Consider the following 16,588-nt stretch of genomic DNA (forward strand, 5'->3'; position numbering starts at 1 on the left):
TCTAGAGGAGATACAGTGGCACTAATTTAAATCCTCAACATCCTCCCCACCTTTGAACGTAGACATACTTCAAACACAACTCAATCACAGGTTAGCAATTAACACACATGTTCTTCTGCAACGGCGGTTACCTTAACCTAGAGAGGCAGTGAGGTGAGTAGAGCTAACACTGCACAGACCGTAGGTACTTAAACACTAGAAGGGTCGGGTCCCAGCTCCAGGTCGTGGAGACGCTGGATCGCACGAGTCCGGAGGCCCCTGCTGGTGCGGATCTCTGCCGATCTGACCGACCCGTCTCGACCTGGATACAACTTGGTGACAACACCAGTCACCCACTTCATTCTCGGGGTGTTGTCCTCACGCACGAGAACCACAGAACCGATCTGGAGCCTGCCGCGCGGGGAGAACTTCCTCACCGACGGCGGAAGGCTCCGAAGATACTCAGTTGTCCAAACGGACCAGAAACGGTTCATCCGTCTCTCACACAGCCTGGCCCTCTCGGGCAACAGCTTTGCAGTCACAGCATCCGGATCTTCCAAGACTCGCGCCTGGACTCCCGCACCTCTGCCGATCAAGAAGTGACTCGGCGTTAGCGGGTTTTCATAATCTACTCCGTCGCCCACAAAGGTAAGTGGGCGGGAGTTGACGCACGCCTCAACATCAAAAAGAACCGTTTCCAGCTCGGTCCGCGTGAGAGCGCGCGCACCCAGCGACTTCCGAAGGCCGGACTTCACGGATCTGATCAACCGTTCCCACCAGCCTCCCCACCATGGGGAACGAGGCACAATCCGCTTCCAGCGCGGAGCCAGATGCCCGTAGCAGTTCTGAAGCAGCTCACTTGCGCTCAGAAACGTCTTGGCGTTGTCGGAATATATGACGGACGGCATTCCTCTCCTAGCCGCAAACCTCCTAAACGCCAACATAAACTGCTCCTGCGACAAAGAATCAACCAACTCCACGTGAATGGCGCGGGTGACCGCGCACGTGAACAAAGTAATGTAAAACTTCTTGCCCGGAAAGTCTACACAAAAGACTGGTCCGGCGTGGTCCACTCCCGTCACAGAAAAGGGCGGCGCTCGAGTGACCCTGCTCTCAGGTAGCGGAGCCGCCGACTCGTTACAGCTGGGAGCGTCCTGGCGCCTACAACTCACACAGCTGCGCTTCACTCTCTTTGCTAAACAGCGCAAGCCCACTATCCAAAACGACGACCTGATGGCACTGATGAGCGTCGAGACACCAGCATGGCTCATCAGCCGGTGCTGCTCCCTCACCAACAACTCTGCCACACGGCCCTTCGGAAGCAAAACAGGATGCTTAGCCTCATACGATAACTCTGACATCTGCAGCCGACCTCTCATCCGAAGGAGCCCGTCATCACCCAAAACGGGCGTCAGCTGATGGATAGGCGAGGACTTGGGCACCGGCCTGTTTCCTCTCAGCGCCCTCAACTCATCCTGGAACGCGACCCGCTGCACGTCCTTCAACAGGTCAGTCCGGGCGTCAATCAGTTCATCACCGGACAACTCAGTCTGCAGCTCGCGGACCCGTGAACGACAGTTCCGGATGAACCGGCGAACCCACGCCATCACGCGCACCACCTTACCGAAAGAACTGCAGCGTTCGGCGTCAACTAGTGGTGTCACGGGCTGGCTCGGAGCGATCAGCACTCCTGTCTCCTCCACTGGAGACTCATCCTCGGCCAGCTCCTCGCTGGTGACAAACAGTCCGCAATCCGCCGGCCGCTCTAGCGGCGACCGCAACCACACAGGTCCTCGAGTCCACAACTCCGAGGCGAGCAGATCCTCCGCGAACAGACCCCTGGACGCTGCATCCGAGGGGTTGTCCACGCCTCTGGTGTGGTGCCAGTCGGACGGGTTCGTCAGGCTCTGGATTTCAGCAACCCTATTTCTGACGAACGGCTTCCACTTCAAGGGCGAGCTCTGAACCCATGCCAAGGCGACGGTGGAATCCGTCCAACAAAAGACAGGCACATCATCAGACAACATCAGAGCCCTCCGCACATGGCCCACCAGGCGAGCTGCTATCAAGCAGCCCATCAACTCAAGCCGAGGGAGGGTCACCGGCTTCACAGGCGCAACACGAGCACGTGCCAGAACGAATGACACAGCAAAGTCACCACTGGGCTGCTCAAATCGCAGATACACCACACTGCCATAGCCCCTGGTGCTCGCGTCACCGAACACATGGATCTCCAGTCCCGTCATCTGGGACCAAGTCACTCCAGACACAGTGTAGCAGCGAGGGATTGTCAACTGCTGCAGCTGCGGAACCCCAGTCAACCACCTCTGGATCACGCCAGCGAGCTCACTGGGAATGGGGTCATCCCAGTCCAAGCCAAGCAGCCACAGCTGCTGAAAGAGAATCCTGAGCACCATCACAAATGGTACGAGAAAGCCCACTGGGTCAAACACTCTCGCCAGGAGGCTCAGGACAACCCGCTTGGTGGGAACAATGTCTGAGGGAAGACTGACACCGTCATATCTCAGTACATCATCGTCTGGGTCCCAACCAACACCCAGAACCTTCAGAGTCTCTTCACGGTCCTCCCGAGGCGAACTAGCACGGTCCAGCACCAGCGTGCTGTTGGAGTGGCACTTGCTCAGCACCATCCCTGCCTCGGACAGGATTTCTCTCCCCTCAAGAAACATCTCGCTGGCCTCCTGCTCCGTGTCAGCACCGGTCAACCAATCATCAACATACAAGTTGCTCTGTAGCTCAGTCACGACCTTGGACTGCGGATACTGACTGAGGTGGTGTCTGACAGTAGCATTCAAAAGAAATGGCGACGAGGTGACCCCAAACGGAACTCTACAAAAGCGCATCTGACGCACCCTGCCGTTGAGTTCCCACAAAAATCGGAGGAAGTCCCTGTCCTCCTCTCGCACAGAGATCTGAAGGAAGGCCTTACAGATGTCCCCAGTCACCGCATACCTGTGACGGCGAAACCGCAGCAAGACGTCAGTCAGGTTGGGGATCAGGGACGGTCCAGCCTCCAAACAATCGTTCAATGATACCCCGTTGGGGCCACACGCCGAGGCGTCGAACACAGGACGGACCTTCGTAGACGCACTCCCAGGACGCACAACAGGCCTGTGGGGCATGTAGAACGCATCATCAGAACCTTCAGCCACAGGCACCTCCTCAATCACACCAGACTTCTCCCAATCCAGGAGAACAGAGTCATAACTCTCTTTGAGCTGAGTGTCACGTTCTAACTTACGCATCAGCCCAGACAATCTGGCTTCAGCAGAGTCACAGTTGTTCCTCAACTCAGGGAGATCCTTCTTCCATGGAAGTGCTACCTCATAGCGACCTTCCTTCTTACAAACAGATGCATTGAAATCCGTGAGAATAGGATTCTGACTGTCATCATCATCATGCTGAACACCAATGATTTCCAGATCCCACAAGTCACGGAATGTTTGGTCTGGCAAATCGTTCAGCAACAGGAGCTGGCAAGACGTGGTCAGAGCAGCCACCTTACCGGTCACCGATCCCGAGACAATCCATCCGAAGACGGTCTCCTGAGCCACCAGTCCAGTCGGGGTGCGAATCATCCCGTCTCTGACTAGCTGCCAATACTGGTCCAGTCCCACCAGCAGATCCACGGTCAGACGGTGGTCGGAGCCGAACCTCCCATCAGCAAGGTCTACACCAGCAAAGCAGCGGAGAGCCTCCGAACAGACCTGGGGACGCTGTAGGGGGGCACAAATCACTGGCACCTCGATAGCTCGCAGGGAAAACAAACCAGGCCTAGCAGTGTTAGCTCCTGTCATCTCAGCCTTGTACACATTTCGGTCACATGTGGAGGACTTTCCTCCAAACACACAGTAAGTAGTACGTTCAGCGCCCACCCACTCTGGGCCTACCTTCTCTACCAGAGCTTGGCTGACATAACTACGATCACTGCCAGTATCAAATACCACTGTAGCTTCTACCTCTCCTTTGCTACCCTTCACAAGAACTCTAGCAGTGGGTAGCACACTGCACTGCCTAGGAGGCACACATGACAAAGAAGCACCAACTGACCCCCCAACCCCAGTGTGTTCTCCCTCTGCACCCTGAGCCTCATGACCATTGGAGTCACCTTTGTTAGCAGAGTCAATCACATGTTTATAGCAGCACAGAATGTGATGCTTGCACTTACAGTGAGCACACTTTTGAAGGCAGTACCTGGCTCTATGTCCACTACGGAGGCAAACAAAACAGAGTCCTGACTCACGCACTCGCTGCTGCCGAGCACTAACATCTAACTTCAGAAAACTGCTGCACTTGGCTGCCTGATGGGCACCAGAGCAAAACCCACACCTGTCTGCCGGAGATGATGACTGAAGAGCAGCTCCAGAGGGCACAGGAGCACCTCTTGGAGCGTCCCACCTTGCTGGAGCATGTCCTGGTCGACCATCTCGGGCTGCGCCAGAGGGAGCAGGTGCCCTCTGCGAAGATCTCTGAGACTGAGACGACCGCAAGTGGCGGCCATCACCACCACCTCCCGATCCGCCCTGGCGACGGAGCTCAGGAGCGCACAGTTCAGTTTGAGCACCAAGCACAGTCGACCTGTCCTTCCTCTCAATCTCTGCTTTGAGGCATGAGAGCAGATGTTGAAGATCACTTTCTTTGTCCGCACTGTTTCTCGCCCACTCCATTCGAAACGAGTCTGGCAGACGGCTCAAGATGAGTGGAGTAAGAATGACTCCATATGTCTCACCTCCGATCCCCAGTCTCTCCAGGCTCCTCACGTGAAGTTGGAGGGCATCTTGGACCACCTTTAGATCATCACCGTCTTTCAGACCCAACTGCAAGAGCTGATTGACATGAGCAAAAATGATCTTTGACGGCTTGGCAAATCTTTCCTTCAGTAGCTTGCAGGCTGTTTCATAGTTCCCATGCACCACAGCCAGCCCTTCTATGACCTTCTTCGCATCTCCGTATAGGACAGAGCGCAAGTACACAAACTTTGACACCTCTGGGAGATCTGAACTGTCCACTGCTGCCTGGAATTGGTCCCAGAAAGTAGACCACTCCAAAACGTCTCCCCCAAACTTGGGTAACTCAATTTTTGGCAGGTTCACTGTTTTGATTCCACAAGAATCACTGTCACCATGGTCTTCCGCAGCCTGACCAAGGAGAGCTTTACGAGCACGCAATGCCAGTATCTTACATTGGTGCGCCCGCTCCCTCACTTCTGCTGCCTTACTGATGTCTTCATCGAGCTCAGCACTGTCGATTAACATCTCAATGTTTTCCTGCAGCGAGTCAACCTTCAACAGACGTGCTTCAAAGTCAGCATATGCACAGTCTAGCTCCACTAGATCACCTTCACCTTCGATGACCTGCTCAAGTTTTATAATTGCCCGCTTGAGCCAACCTCGGGCGGCAATTCTGGCGCGCACCAGTTCATCCAGGCCCGCCATCCCGGGTTTCGGCACCAAATTGTTCAGTATTGTTCTGACAAATCTCTCAAATCTCATTCCTCATCGCTGCGAGGCCGTAACAACTCTTGGCCATAACGCACAAATCTTCTCATCGGTCTTTGGCACACTTTATTTTGCCACATCAACCACAAACAACCATCCAGCCACGAGACCAAGGCAAGTAATGACAAAATCATATGAATCAACGTTGAAACACGAAGTAATGCATATATGACGCGGCTGCGTCAAACAAAGTGAAAATTCGGCAAAGTTCCCGGATGTTGGACTAAACCGCTGCATCTGCTAAACAGCTGCAAATTCTAGAGGAGATACAGTGGCACTAATTTAAATCCTCAACAGTCATCAAGCACCGTACCGAGGTGCTCGGTCGTCTGCCGGATCTGCAGCTGCTGTCCTGACAGTGTCCACCTCGGTGTGCTCGTGAATAGTTCCTGTCCAAATATAATACAATGGCTCTTGGTTTTTCCCGGTTCAGGGTGAACGAAGTCGAGGCGCCAAGTAGCCGCGAATTCTCCCACCATCTGTAGCATTGCACCGAGGTCACGCGCGTTCGCAGATATAAGGAGAATATCGTCAGCGTAGCAGATAGCGGGTACGTGCTGGCTGTGTAGATATGCTCCACGACCGCTGCGATCTAGGACCTCAATAAGAGGTAAGAGGAAGATGTTTGCAAGGGTTGGCGATAAGATGGCCCCTTGTCTGGTGCCCCTGCAGACCAGGAACGCTTCAGATGTGGCGCCACCAAAAGTCACCCTTGCAGAGAGGTGGCGGTACCAGGTGACCATGAGGATTCCCGGATGAAAAGTCAAAACGTTAAAAGTAAACGGATAAAAAGTCAAAGGACATTAAGTCAACAGACAGAAAGTCAACATCGCAGGAAGTCAAAGGACAAAATGTCAAATGAACAAAAAGTCAACCTGCCAAAAAGTCAACACGCCAGAAGTCAACAAGCTAAAAGTCAACACGCAAGTTAAGTCAAAAGACATAATGTCAAAGAGACAAAAAGCCGACATGTCAAAAAGTCAACGCGCTAAAAGTCAACACGCTAAAAGTCAACACGCAAAATGTCAACGCGCAAAAAGTCAACACGCAAAAAGTCAAGACGCTAAAAGTCAACACGCCTAAAAGTCAACACGCCTAAAAGTCAACACGCTAAAAGTCAACACGCGAAAGGTCAACATGCTAAAAGTCAACACGCTAAAAGCCAACATGCTTAAAAGTCAACACGCTAGAAGTCAACACACAAAAAGTCAACAAGCAAATAGTTAGAAGGTGTGCGAAAATTTGATGCGCAAAATGTAGTCAACAGCAAAAAGTAGTATTCAACAGCAGTCGTTAACTAAGTCGGTACAAGTACGCCGCAGCCCGCGTCTCCGGTCGGCGACTGACCCGCGCCGGGCCACCTGATCCCCGGCCGCCGCCCGCTGGGCGCCGGCTGCACCGCATAGCGCGTCTCGGCGCGTCCCGTACGTGCCCCGACACTACCGATAAGAGCGCTCCTACCTATTTTTACTTTGCTTTAAAAAGTATATTGGGAATGTGAACTTATCTATATAAAGTTGGCGTACTGTGCTGTGCCTGCTGGTGGCGGGGGGGGGGGGGGGGGTAGTTCCGATAAGGAGACGTAGGGCGGAGGCGAAGATGAAGGAGAGGAACAGTAACTGGTGGCCACAATGCGCTATACTTGTCACCTCTCTTTGGACGTAACAGTTCCGAGGTCCTAAAAAATTGTGTTTTTAGCAATAGCATCTCGATAACTTAATTGACCTATACATTTCGATGAAAATTGGTCACCTTAACCCGCGCCCCGCTGGGCTTTTAAGCCACACGCGCCCTGCTGGGGGGGGGGGGGGGGAGCAGATTCTGCCCCCCTGTCTAACTTCCGAACCGATGGTCGTAGAAAGACGGGGAAAACGGCAATCGAAAGCTCTCAACAAGGCGGATCTTAAGAGCCCAATTTTTTTTGCTTTAGTAGGTCAGAGGTCAGGTCAAGGTCAGGTCAAGGGTACAAAATGCAAGTTTCTACAGTATCGGCCTTGCACCGTAGTTGCCGAAGAATGGACTGAGACTGATTGCCCAAAACGTGTTCTTAGACTACCAAGACAATATTCGTTGCACACAATGTCATTCAAAGGTCAAGGTCAAGGTCAGGTCAGGTCAGGTCAGGTCACCAAAAACAAAATATAGAAAAGGGCATGTGCGACACATGTTTTATGGGTCATTTTACTCATGGAATTCAATAGGCACACTCAATAAGTGATATGGACCACCTCTGGATGAATTTCAGGTCGAGGTCAGGTCAAGGTCAGGTCAAGTGAGGTCAAATTTTGAAGTTGGTTGTTAAGGCCTAAAAAGGTGTCTATCCGATGCAGTTTTTCACGCCGAATCGAATGGTGCTATTTTTATTTCCGTACGAGGTCTAGAACTTCCAAAAAATCATTTTTCAAAATTTTTGTGTGTCGTGACGTCATAAAATTTTGAATAACTCCCACATTTTTGAACCGATTCTTCTAAAAATTGGTATGTAGGTGCACATAGACCACTTCTGTGACATATATTCCGGTTTTTTCGATAAACTGAAAATTTTGGATTTTATAAATATTTTACAAAAAAGTCAGTTTTTTGGAAAAATTTTGGCCAAATTCCAAAATTTTCAAAAAAGCGAGATAGCCATTTGATAGACAAAGTAGAATCATGTATAACCTTTTTTGTTACGTCTTGATTCCTTTAAAAATGAAGAAGTTAGCGGCGTTTGAAATTTTGCCGTTTTTGAGGCGAAAATGGCGAACATGACGTCACTAAAACGTCAATTTCTCAAAAATTTTCCGACGGATTTCGCTCAAATTTTCAGGGAACGTGTCAAATTGATGTATGATAAGGTACTGAAAGTTTGACGTCGCTGGCCTAACGCGTTTAGAAGTTATTGGCGAAAAACGGGAGGGGGGGGGCAGATTCTGCCCCCCCCCCCCCAGCGGGGCGCGGGTTAATTGTATGCAGTCCGTAGTCGTACCTTTCGATGAAAATTGGTCACCTTTATAAGTATGCAGTCCGTGAATATTAACAGGTTGTTGTCTGTTGATGCTAATATGAGCGTTCCATTCAAGGCAGGACAATCCGACAATCACACAATTGCCTCTCGTTCCAACTTCCACCTATCTAAAAGAAACGACGCGCTTTACTATTGTACCAACCAATTGTACCATACAATAGGTACGCTTGAACTATAATAAAAGTGTGAAATCGCTAATAGAACCCGTGACGGAATCAATTGATGAGAAACGTCTCCCTACACAGTATAGGAAATTTGAGCAAGCGAACCTTTCGTATCGATAACATTCTGGGTTACTATATTTGTTGAAATAATTCCAGTAAACTGCGCCTGGGACAGCCAGTTGTCTCGAAGGATCATGTAACGCTACCTCATGACAACCTTACGATGCGAGCGAGCTCCCACCTAGCACGTGTCAGCGGACGTGTGTCAGATTTCAGCCAAGCATGCCCGTGTGACCAGCTGAGTCGCGGTTGCGGGCCATGGGAATCCCCATCAGTCGCGCAATGGAGGCAGTCTCGCTTCAATGTCCAATGATGCAGTTTATATTGTGCAGCATCCTGCTTAATTGTGTACAACAGCTGTTTGTAAATGTTATCTCATGTATGTAATGACTGATGATCCAGGTGTCATGGACTTTGTCTCTTTGACTTGTCCTTTTGCGTTTTTGGATTTTGGCTTTTTTCCTTTGGATTTTTCGTAATTTGACTTTATGTCCTGTTGACTTTTTGTCTTTTGACCTTTGTACTCTTCACTTTTTTTGTCCTTTTGACTTTTTGTCACTTTGATTTTTGTCCTTTTGACTTTTTGGACTTTGACTATATGTCTTTTTGACTTTTTGACCTTTTGACTTTTTATTTTGACTTCATGCCCGGTTGACTTGTTGTTTTTTGACTTTTTGTCCTTTTGACTTTCTGTCCTTTTGGTTTTTTGGATTTTGACTTTATGTCCTGTTCACTTTTTGTCTTTCGACTTTTGTCCTTTTTACTTTTTGACAATTGACTTTTTGCCGTTTTTACTTTTTGTCTTTTGACCTCATGTCCATTTGACTTTTTGTCTTTTGACTTCTATGCTAGTTGACTTTTTGTTCATTGACTTTTTGGCAATTTCACTTTTTATCTTTTGACGTTTTATCCTTTTTGACTTTTTGACTTTTGACTTTCCTCTTTGTTGACCTTTTACCTGTTGACTTTTAAGATTTTTGACTTCTTGCTTTTGACGTAATGTCTGTTGACTAATCATCCTTTTACCTTTTATCATTTGACTTTTTGTCCGGAACCCACCATGAGGCACCAGCAGTAGTCGCTAAGATAATCTTCCAGACGGAAGAACAGACCGTCATGCCATATTCGGTCAAAGCATTTCCTCGCGTCAAGGTTTGCGACAAAAACAGGAAGACCCCTGGCTCGATTCTGCTGTATGGTCTCTCCAGCCAACAAAGACGCTTGCATGGTGCCCCGATTGGAGATAAAACCAAACTGCAGATGATGAGGTTCAAATGAGGCGTTCAGTTCGTCTAGCACTAACAGCTCGAGCAGCTTAGATGCGCAGGTTGTGATTGAAATCGGTCGATAGTTGTCCAAGCAGTTAGGGTCCGATTGAGATTTCTTCAACACGGGTACAATAACGCTGTCAGCGAAGGTAGCTGGCACGCTACACGTGGACAGGCAGACAGAGAGAAGGTGCGCCAGAGCTGACAGGAGACAAGGCGACTGACCATAGAGAAGGTGCTCCGCCGTGATGCCGTCTATACCAGGTGCCTTCCCACGCTGTAACCGGTGAATGAGGCCTGCTACTTGTCCAGCTGAAACCGTTCTTTCGGATGCATCGTTACGGATTCTCCTTAGTCGAGAATCTACATGTTCAGCAATTTGGAGCTGGTCCAAAGTCAGTTGCCTGTGACTATCTTGGTGCACAGTCTGGAAGTGGGTGCGGAAGTCGGCGGCGGAAAGATCAGAGGCCGACTTGAGTCCATTACGCCGTATCTGTTGCACACGTCGCCAGAAGGCTGTCAGATTTTTGTCACGGCGGAGCAGTCGGAGAGTGTGGGCCTCGCTCTCGATCCGCGTCACTGCTGCACGTCTGCGGGCGTGACGGTAAGCAGATCTTGCAGCCTGATAGCACTGTGCCACTGCTGAGAGGGTAGGACGGCCACAGTTTACCCATATCTGATGCCAGAAACGAGTGCGATCCCGCGCCACTGCCACATCAGGCGACCACCAGGGCTTCGGGGGACGTCGCGACTTGGAGCATCCGGCGATTCGCGCAGCGGTATGTATGCATCGTGTAATTGCTTCGTCAATCTCATCCGGGGTGGCACCGTTGGTGAGCTGACAAGCACCAATAAGCTCGTCCAGAGAAGACAAATATATCTGCAGTTTTTCTGGACAACTCCAATCTAGTACTTCTGAATGGATGGAACCCATATTCAGTGGAGGGCTGGAGACATCGAGACTGGTGCCAGCTGAGGCAGACGGCAGCACCACGCTGCAAAGGACCGGAAGATGTGGGCTCAGGTTGTCCACACAGGGGGCTACGATGCGACAATCATGAACTTGAGGTACCAGACATTGCGGTACAGCGATGTGATCGATGTGCGATTGGCCGTCAGCTCGAGCATAGGTGTACGCCACTGGTTGCGAGAACCGGAACTCGGCGACTGTCAGTCCGTGGTCGTCCAATAAGTCTTGCATTAGAAGACTCAGCGGAGAGAAACCCCGAAGACGGTGCCAGCCCGGTGGGCGCAGTTCTGGTGACAGTGGTGGCAGAGCACAGTTAAAATCGCCTACAAGCACCACTGGAGCTGAGGGTCTTAGCGAAGAGAGTAATGCATCAAGCTTCCCCGTCAGGATTGTGTACTCTTCAAAATTTACGGCAGATGAATTCCAGTACGGCATGTAGCAGCCAATTATCGTTATAAGAGGACGGCTCAGCTCCACAATCGTAACTCCACAGATACGAGAGTCATTACACTCTACAGCGCGAAATGTGCGCCCCGCTTGTATGTAATGTAACTTCCATCTTTGTTTTTAAAGTGCTTAAATGGCATTGTTGAAACATTATTGGACAAACAAAGAAGAATGCAATTTGACTTTGTAACGGACAGAACAAGGCTTAGGTAAGGGGCAAAGCCTTCACCAGCAGCTACATAATTTTTGCAATCAAGCTTCAATTTGGTAGCAGGGTAAAGACAGGTTAGGTGGCACCATCCACTTGGTTTAATCACATGGGCCTTTCCATATAGACGTGGGCTCTCTCAGGCACGGGATGCTAGTATTAGCCTATACCAAGTCCGTGCAAGTGGTAGCTTGTGCTCGCTGTCTACACGGTGACTATAAATAGCTGTCTCAAGGCCCGCCCCAGGATCCACTGAAGCCGGAGTAATGGAAACTTGCAGCTGGAGGGGGGGGGGGCCTGTTCAGAACCCTTACCTATTCAGAGTTTGAACGTGTAGTTGGTACTGCTACCCTCATGCAATACAGCGAGTGTAAAGCTTCTGGCCTTCTGGGTGATAAGCTGTGGGGAGTGAGAATGACAGGATCACTCAATTTTTAGAAGGACGGCTTAGCTTGACATGATTAATTGGCCTCAGGTGATCTGGGACCAAAATTTCACACATGATGCGAAATTGTTGCATGCTAAGCTATGCCAAGTTCCGCCGCAAGACTGGCGAGCGTTGCCAAAAACGCCCCCGCCGCCTCCCCGCCTGGGTGAAGCTTAATCTACATCGGAGACGTCTTTAATAAGTGGAAAATATTCCACTGCGATTTTCTTCTAGCAGTTTTTGTCCGCCCCGTCCAAGTTTTTGAAATCAGTCTAAGCTTGTTTGTTGGGATTTACCCATAACTATTTAGCTTGTGCCATGTTATTGTTGGCACTGCTGGAGAACCTGTCACCTTGGATTTATCCTAGTTTACTTTGGCTCTTTTGCTTGTCATTTTTTTTTAGAAATGGTTCGGCAACGCATGGAAATTGCGTTAGCAAAGATTTGATTATTAAGTAATGTGTTCGAATAATCTATGCATGACCATTCCAAATTATAGTGTTTGATATTCTTGACCAATTCCTGGAACGAAAATATCTGATAACTTCGTTCCAGTGTCTACCTAGGTCCTCCTACACAGTCCGTGGAAATTGTTGAAATGCTATCCCGGTATCGACTGTCACGTGTCAGGGAGCGTGCTCGCTCCTGAATTACCAGGGAAAGACGGAAATGAACATTACAGAGTCGTGTTGCCGGTGGTTAGTGATGTTACTTTTTCACCCAGCATTATTGTCGCTATTACGTAGCGCATCCGTCTCGGGTAATGGGTCATCAGAAAGCTATCACTGGGAGCTCCAGACGGGCCGCAATCACACATAACTGCGGCCGACGTTGCGCAAGGAACAAGAAAAGAACACATCGGCAGCGGGAGCAGACATTAACAGGGGATTTTGACGTTTTATATTCAGTCGCAAAATAATGGCATTTGATGACGCTAGCGCGAGTTGTCGATAGACGCAAACACATGCCTGTCTGCGTAGCTGTTTTTATATCGCGGGGTTTATGGTTTTCCACGCAGTACTTGTTGTGTTTGACCTCTTCCTCTGGTTTGGCTCAAAACTTCAAATTCCAAGTCTCATGAGAACTGAGGAGGATAGAATAAGATGCAATACATATTCAATATTCATCACTCAAAAATCATCTCCATCAGTGGCGGATCCAGGGGGCATCTTCTGGGCGTTTCCCGCTCCCGCATCGTCCAAAATTTACGAAACTTCGCCTTTTTTCTCGCATGGGAAGAAAACTAAACCACTTTCTTGGAAAAGTTTGTTTTAAGTTTCACAGCAACACTCGAGTAGTTTGGAACTTGGAAAACGTTTTTTTTTTTTTTTTTTTGGAAATTATGCCCATTTCCACAGTATCTCAAGCCACTTTTATCCGCCACTCGCCAGTGATCTCCATACCCCAAGGAGGTGGCCGATGAAGTAGTTGCTACTCAATCCCGGGGAGGGGGACTAAAACAATGAATGTCCAAAAGAAAAGTATAGACCTTTTATCTTCACACCGACATCTATTAGAAAGCAGACACCATGCTTTGTCATAGGCAATTTGTGACGTTATAGGCAAAAGATATTGTTGCTATTGGACAGCAACAGCCGGTTAGCTTCACACAAATTAATATTGGTTGTCAGCTACACCATAGGCTGTGCGCATATATATAATACAATTATTTTGGCGCTTAACTAGTGTCGCGTTCTCGGAAATGCATAGTGTGATACCTACGCATGTTCCATGTGACAACCGAGAACAGAAGTCTGTTCATGACATGAAGGTTACTTAGTCATGAATCCAAGTCTGTTCCCTTGTAGTCGCTCATTCAAGCTCGTGCTTCGGCGCGGTGGCTGATGTCATAACCTGGAATGTCGCATACACTTTATGTGAAGATGTCTAAAGAATTTAGGTATTTTAAGAAGCTATTGAGATAATTTAAAAACGTTGTGGAAATGCAAAATATATAGAATATGTAACCTTCATGACATACCGCATGACCCAAGGCTGCGTGGCCGCTGTCGTTCCCGTCAGTCCCTGCTTCCCCGTTGCTATGACGACGCTCTCCTCATCCAGGGTCTGCGGATCGCACCGCCCGAGGCGCCTGCCACGGGCTACATGTTCGGAAAGGGCATCTACTTTGCCGACATGGTGTCCAAGTCGGCCAACTACTGTTTCGCGTCTCACACCAACCCGCGGGGTCTGCTCCTGCTCTGCGAGGTGGCGCTGGGAAACATGTGAGTACGCAGCTTCCAGGGTCGTGGCGAAGAGCGTCTGTTAGACAAGAAACGTCTATTTGGTATAGATTTAGTTGTTGTTGAGAATCATATTATCTGTGATGAGTGATCTGTGATTTGAGTAGATTATCTGTGATATCGTGTCGTTCTTTCATACACGCTGCGTTAATTGCGTGGGTATCGATGATTCATTTGTCTGTACGAAAACGCTGTCATTCAATTTGATAAAATGTTATTATATTTGTGTTTGTTTTCTTCTTTTTACGATAGCTAATAACGATTATGTTCATGATTTTGCGTCGTTGCTTTCAGGTACGAGAAGAAACATTCCGAGTACATCACCAAGCTGCCGACTGGAAAACACTCGACCAAGGGTCTGGGCAAGACGCATCCCGACCCGAAGGAGGTGAGTGTTTTGTTCGGCACGTAGGTCCGCTCGCTCGATCCGGATGGTGTAGGTCCCTGTGTGTTTGTGGTGACGGTTTGACGGTAAGCTGTTAAGTCTAAACGTTATTTTGTCATCGGTCCGATCATGAGATATATCCTCGTTGTCATCCTAAATCGTCATCATCAGCTACCAATATAAGATATCTGATCAAACGTTGGACAATAAGTGATGATTCGTGATTATTGTTGGGCGAGTTTGGTGTATAAATTCAGCTTAATTGTTTTGAATGAAGGTGTTACCAAACTCGGGGTGCACTAAGCATAGCTTTTAATGCTATGAGCTTTTATTCCGACCGGTCGGAAAATTTGTAGTTTTAAGAAGAAGATCGTCTATCTATACATAGGATGAACCTTCGTGAACATTTCTCTTCGAAAACATGAACATTTCAGTTTCCCGATAGTTTTGCTTTATCAAGTTTTTCCCAGTGTGGAACAAATACTTTGATGCTTCCCGTATTGCGATCTACGATCACCAGAAAAAAAAAACGAACTAACTATTCGTACGACATTCGAAGGTGTCTTTTGTGCGACCCGTTCTGACTGCCGCTATCGCCCTTTTTCAGTCTCACCTGCTCGAGACGAAGGTGGAGATTCCGCTGGGAAAGCCGACCAAGTCGACGGCCTCGGACACCTCGCTGCTCTACAACGAGTACATCGTGTACGATGTGGCGCAGGCGCACATTCAGTACCTGCTGCAGGTCAACTTCAACTTCAGGCGCTGAGGCGACCACTCGTGAGCTCCCTGGCAGGTCGGGCGCGGCCGCTGGCCGGAGGATGACAGTGGTAGGAGGGAACGGGGAGAGAGGCTGTGTTGTGGGGCTCCTTGCGGGAGGGACCGGGGTCGCTGTCAAGCTACGGGTGAAAGCTTGATTGTCTTTGAGCTGGGAAACATTAAAATGGTCATGCTTTTCTGAGAGGAATTTTGGGGGAGGAATGAGTACCATGAACGTTCCAGCGGATTTGCAGTTCAGGGGGATTGGCCGTTCCGCTGAGTGAGGGCTGCAGAGGAGAGAATTAGGTCAAAGGAGTGACGAAGAAGTGCCGTTGGGGAGACAGACGAGGAAATGATGTGTAGCCAAAAGACAAAGCAGTCCCCTCAGAGCGGCGGGGGGTGAGAATTTGGCGCTTTTCGGAAGTTTATCACATGGATCGGCACTATTACGTGCCGCTGACATTGCTCCAGTAGTTAATCCTCGCTTTCGGCTGAAAATCAACCGCTTCCTTGCATTTTAGAATACAGACTGTGCTACTTAATGTTAATCAAGCAGTGTGTAATGAAATGGCTATGCTTAGCAATGAGTAATCTCTCGTCCCAGATATTCCTTTTCACCAAAATTGAGCCCCAACAATCAATGTGCAATTATTTGTGCCTCCCTATTCCTTTCTTCCCTGGGGTGCACTTTGTTCTTGCCTGTGACTGATGGCCTATGCAACATTACCAGTGTGGAATTTCACAAATGTGTTGGACTGGTAAGTCCGAGTCGTGAGCGGATTAAGTGGACTTCTCACGTGTCCTGTGGTTCACTTGCAATGTGTTGCAATGTGTTGTTAGTGCGTTGACTGGCCCGAGGCCTGGGCGGCCGGAGCGTTCAGTATGTCGGCAGTGCCCACCCAGTGATGGCGATAACGTTCCTGGCCGAGACGGTCTCATTTTCGGCTGCGGCGCAGTTTAGTGTTGGCGCACGGAGTTTAGTGTGTGAAGAAGAAGCTTTTGGTGCATGTTTGTGGCATAACGCTTGTCGGCCCATCCCCACCTTTCAGTCGCCCTTTTTCGAGTTCGTGTAGGCCACCATGCTTGTAGAATGATGAATATACGTTTTCATAATTAAAGAAACAGTTTTTATATTCGGAGGAAAAGAGAGAAATC

The 16,588-nt window shown here is 49.2% G+C and overlaps 1 protein-coding gene across 2 annotated transcripts in view; it reads left to right on the top strand.

The window, feature by feature from the left end:
* The window catches only part of LOC122379203 (poly [ADP-ribose] polymerase 1-like), a 40,937-nt gene extending 24,386 nt beyond the window's left edge, over window positions 1-16,551 (top strand). For both annotated transcript variants that reach the window (XM_043361200.1, XM_043361201.1), the window contains exons 17-19: window positions 14,114-14,274; window positions 14,587-14,680; window positions 15,285-16,551. In XM_043361200.1, coding sequence (XP_043217135.1) covers window positions 14,114-14,274; window positions 14,587-14,680; window positions 15,285-15,443 — 414 coding nt within the window. In that variant the 3' untranslated portion in view covers window positions 15,444-16,551. The remainder of the gene's footprint in view (window positions 1-14,113; window positions 14,275-14,586; window positions 14,681-15,284) is intronic.
* Window positions 16,552-16,588: the final 37 nt, after the last annotated feature.

Source organism: Amphibalanus amphitrite, unplaced genomic scaffold, assembly GCF_019059575.1.
Source record: "Amphibalanus amphitrite isolate SeventyFive unplaced genomic scaffold, NRLGWU_Aamphi_draft 000073F_arrow, whole genome shotgun sequence".
In the NCBI taxonomy this organism is placed as follows: Eukaryota; Metazoa; Arthropoda; class Thecostraca; order Balanomorpha; family Balanidae; genus Amphibalanus; species Amphibalanus amphitrite.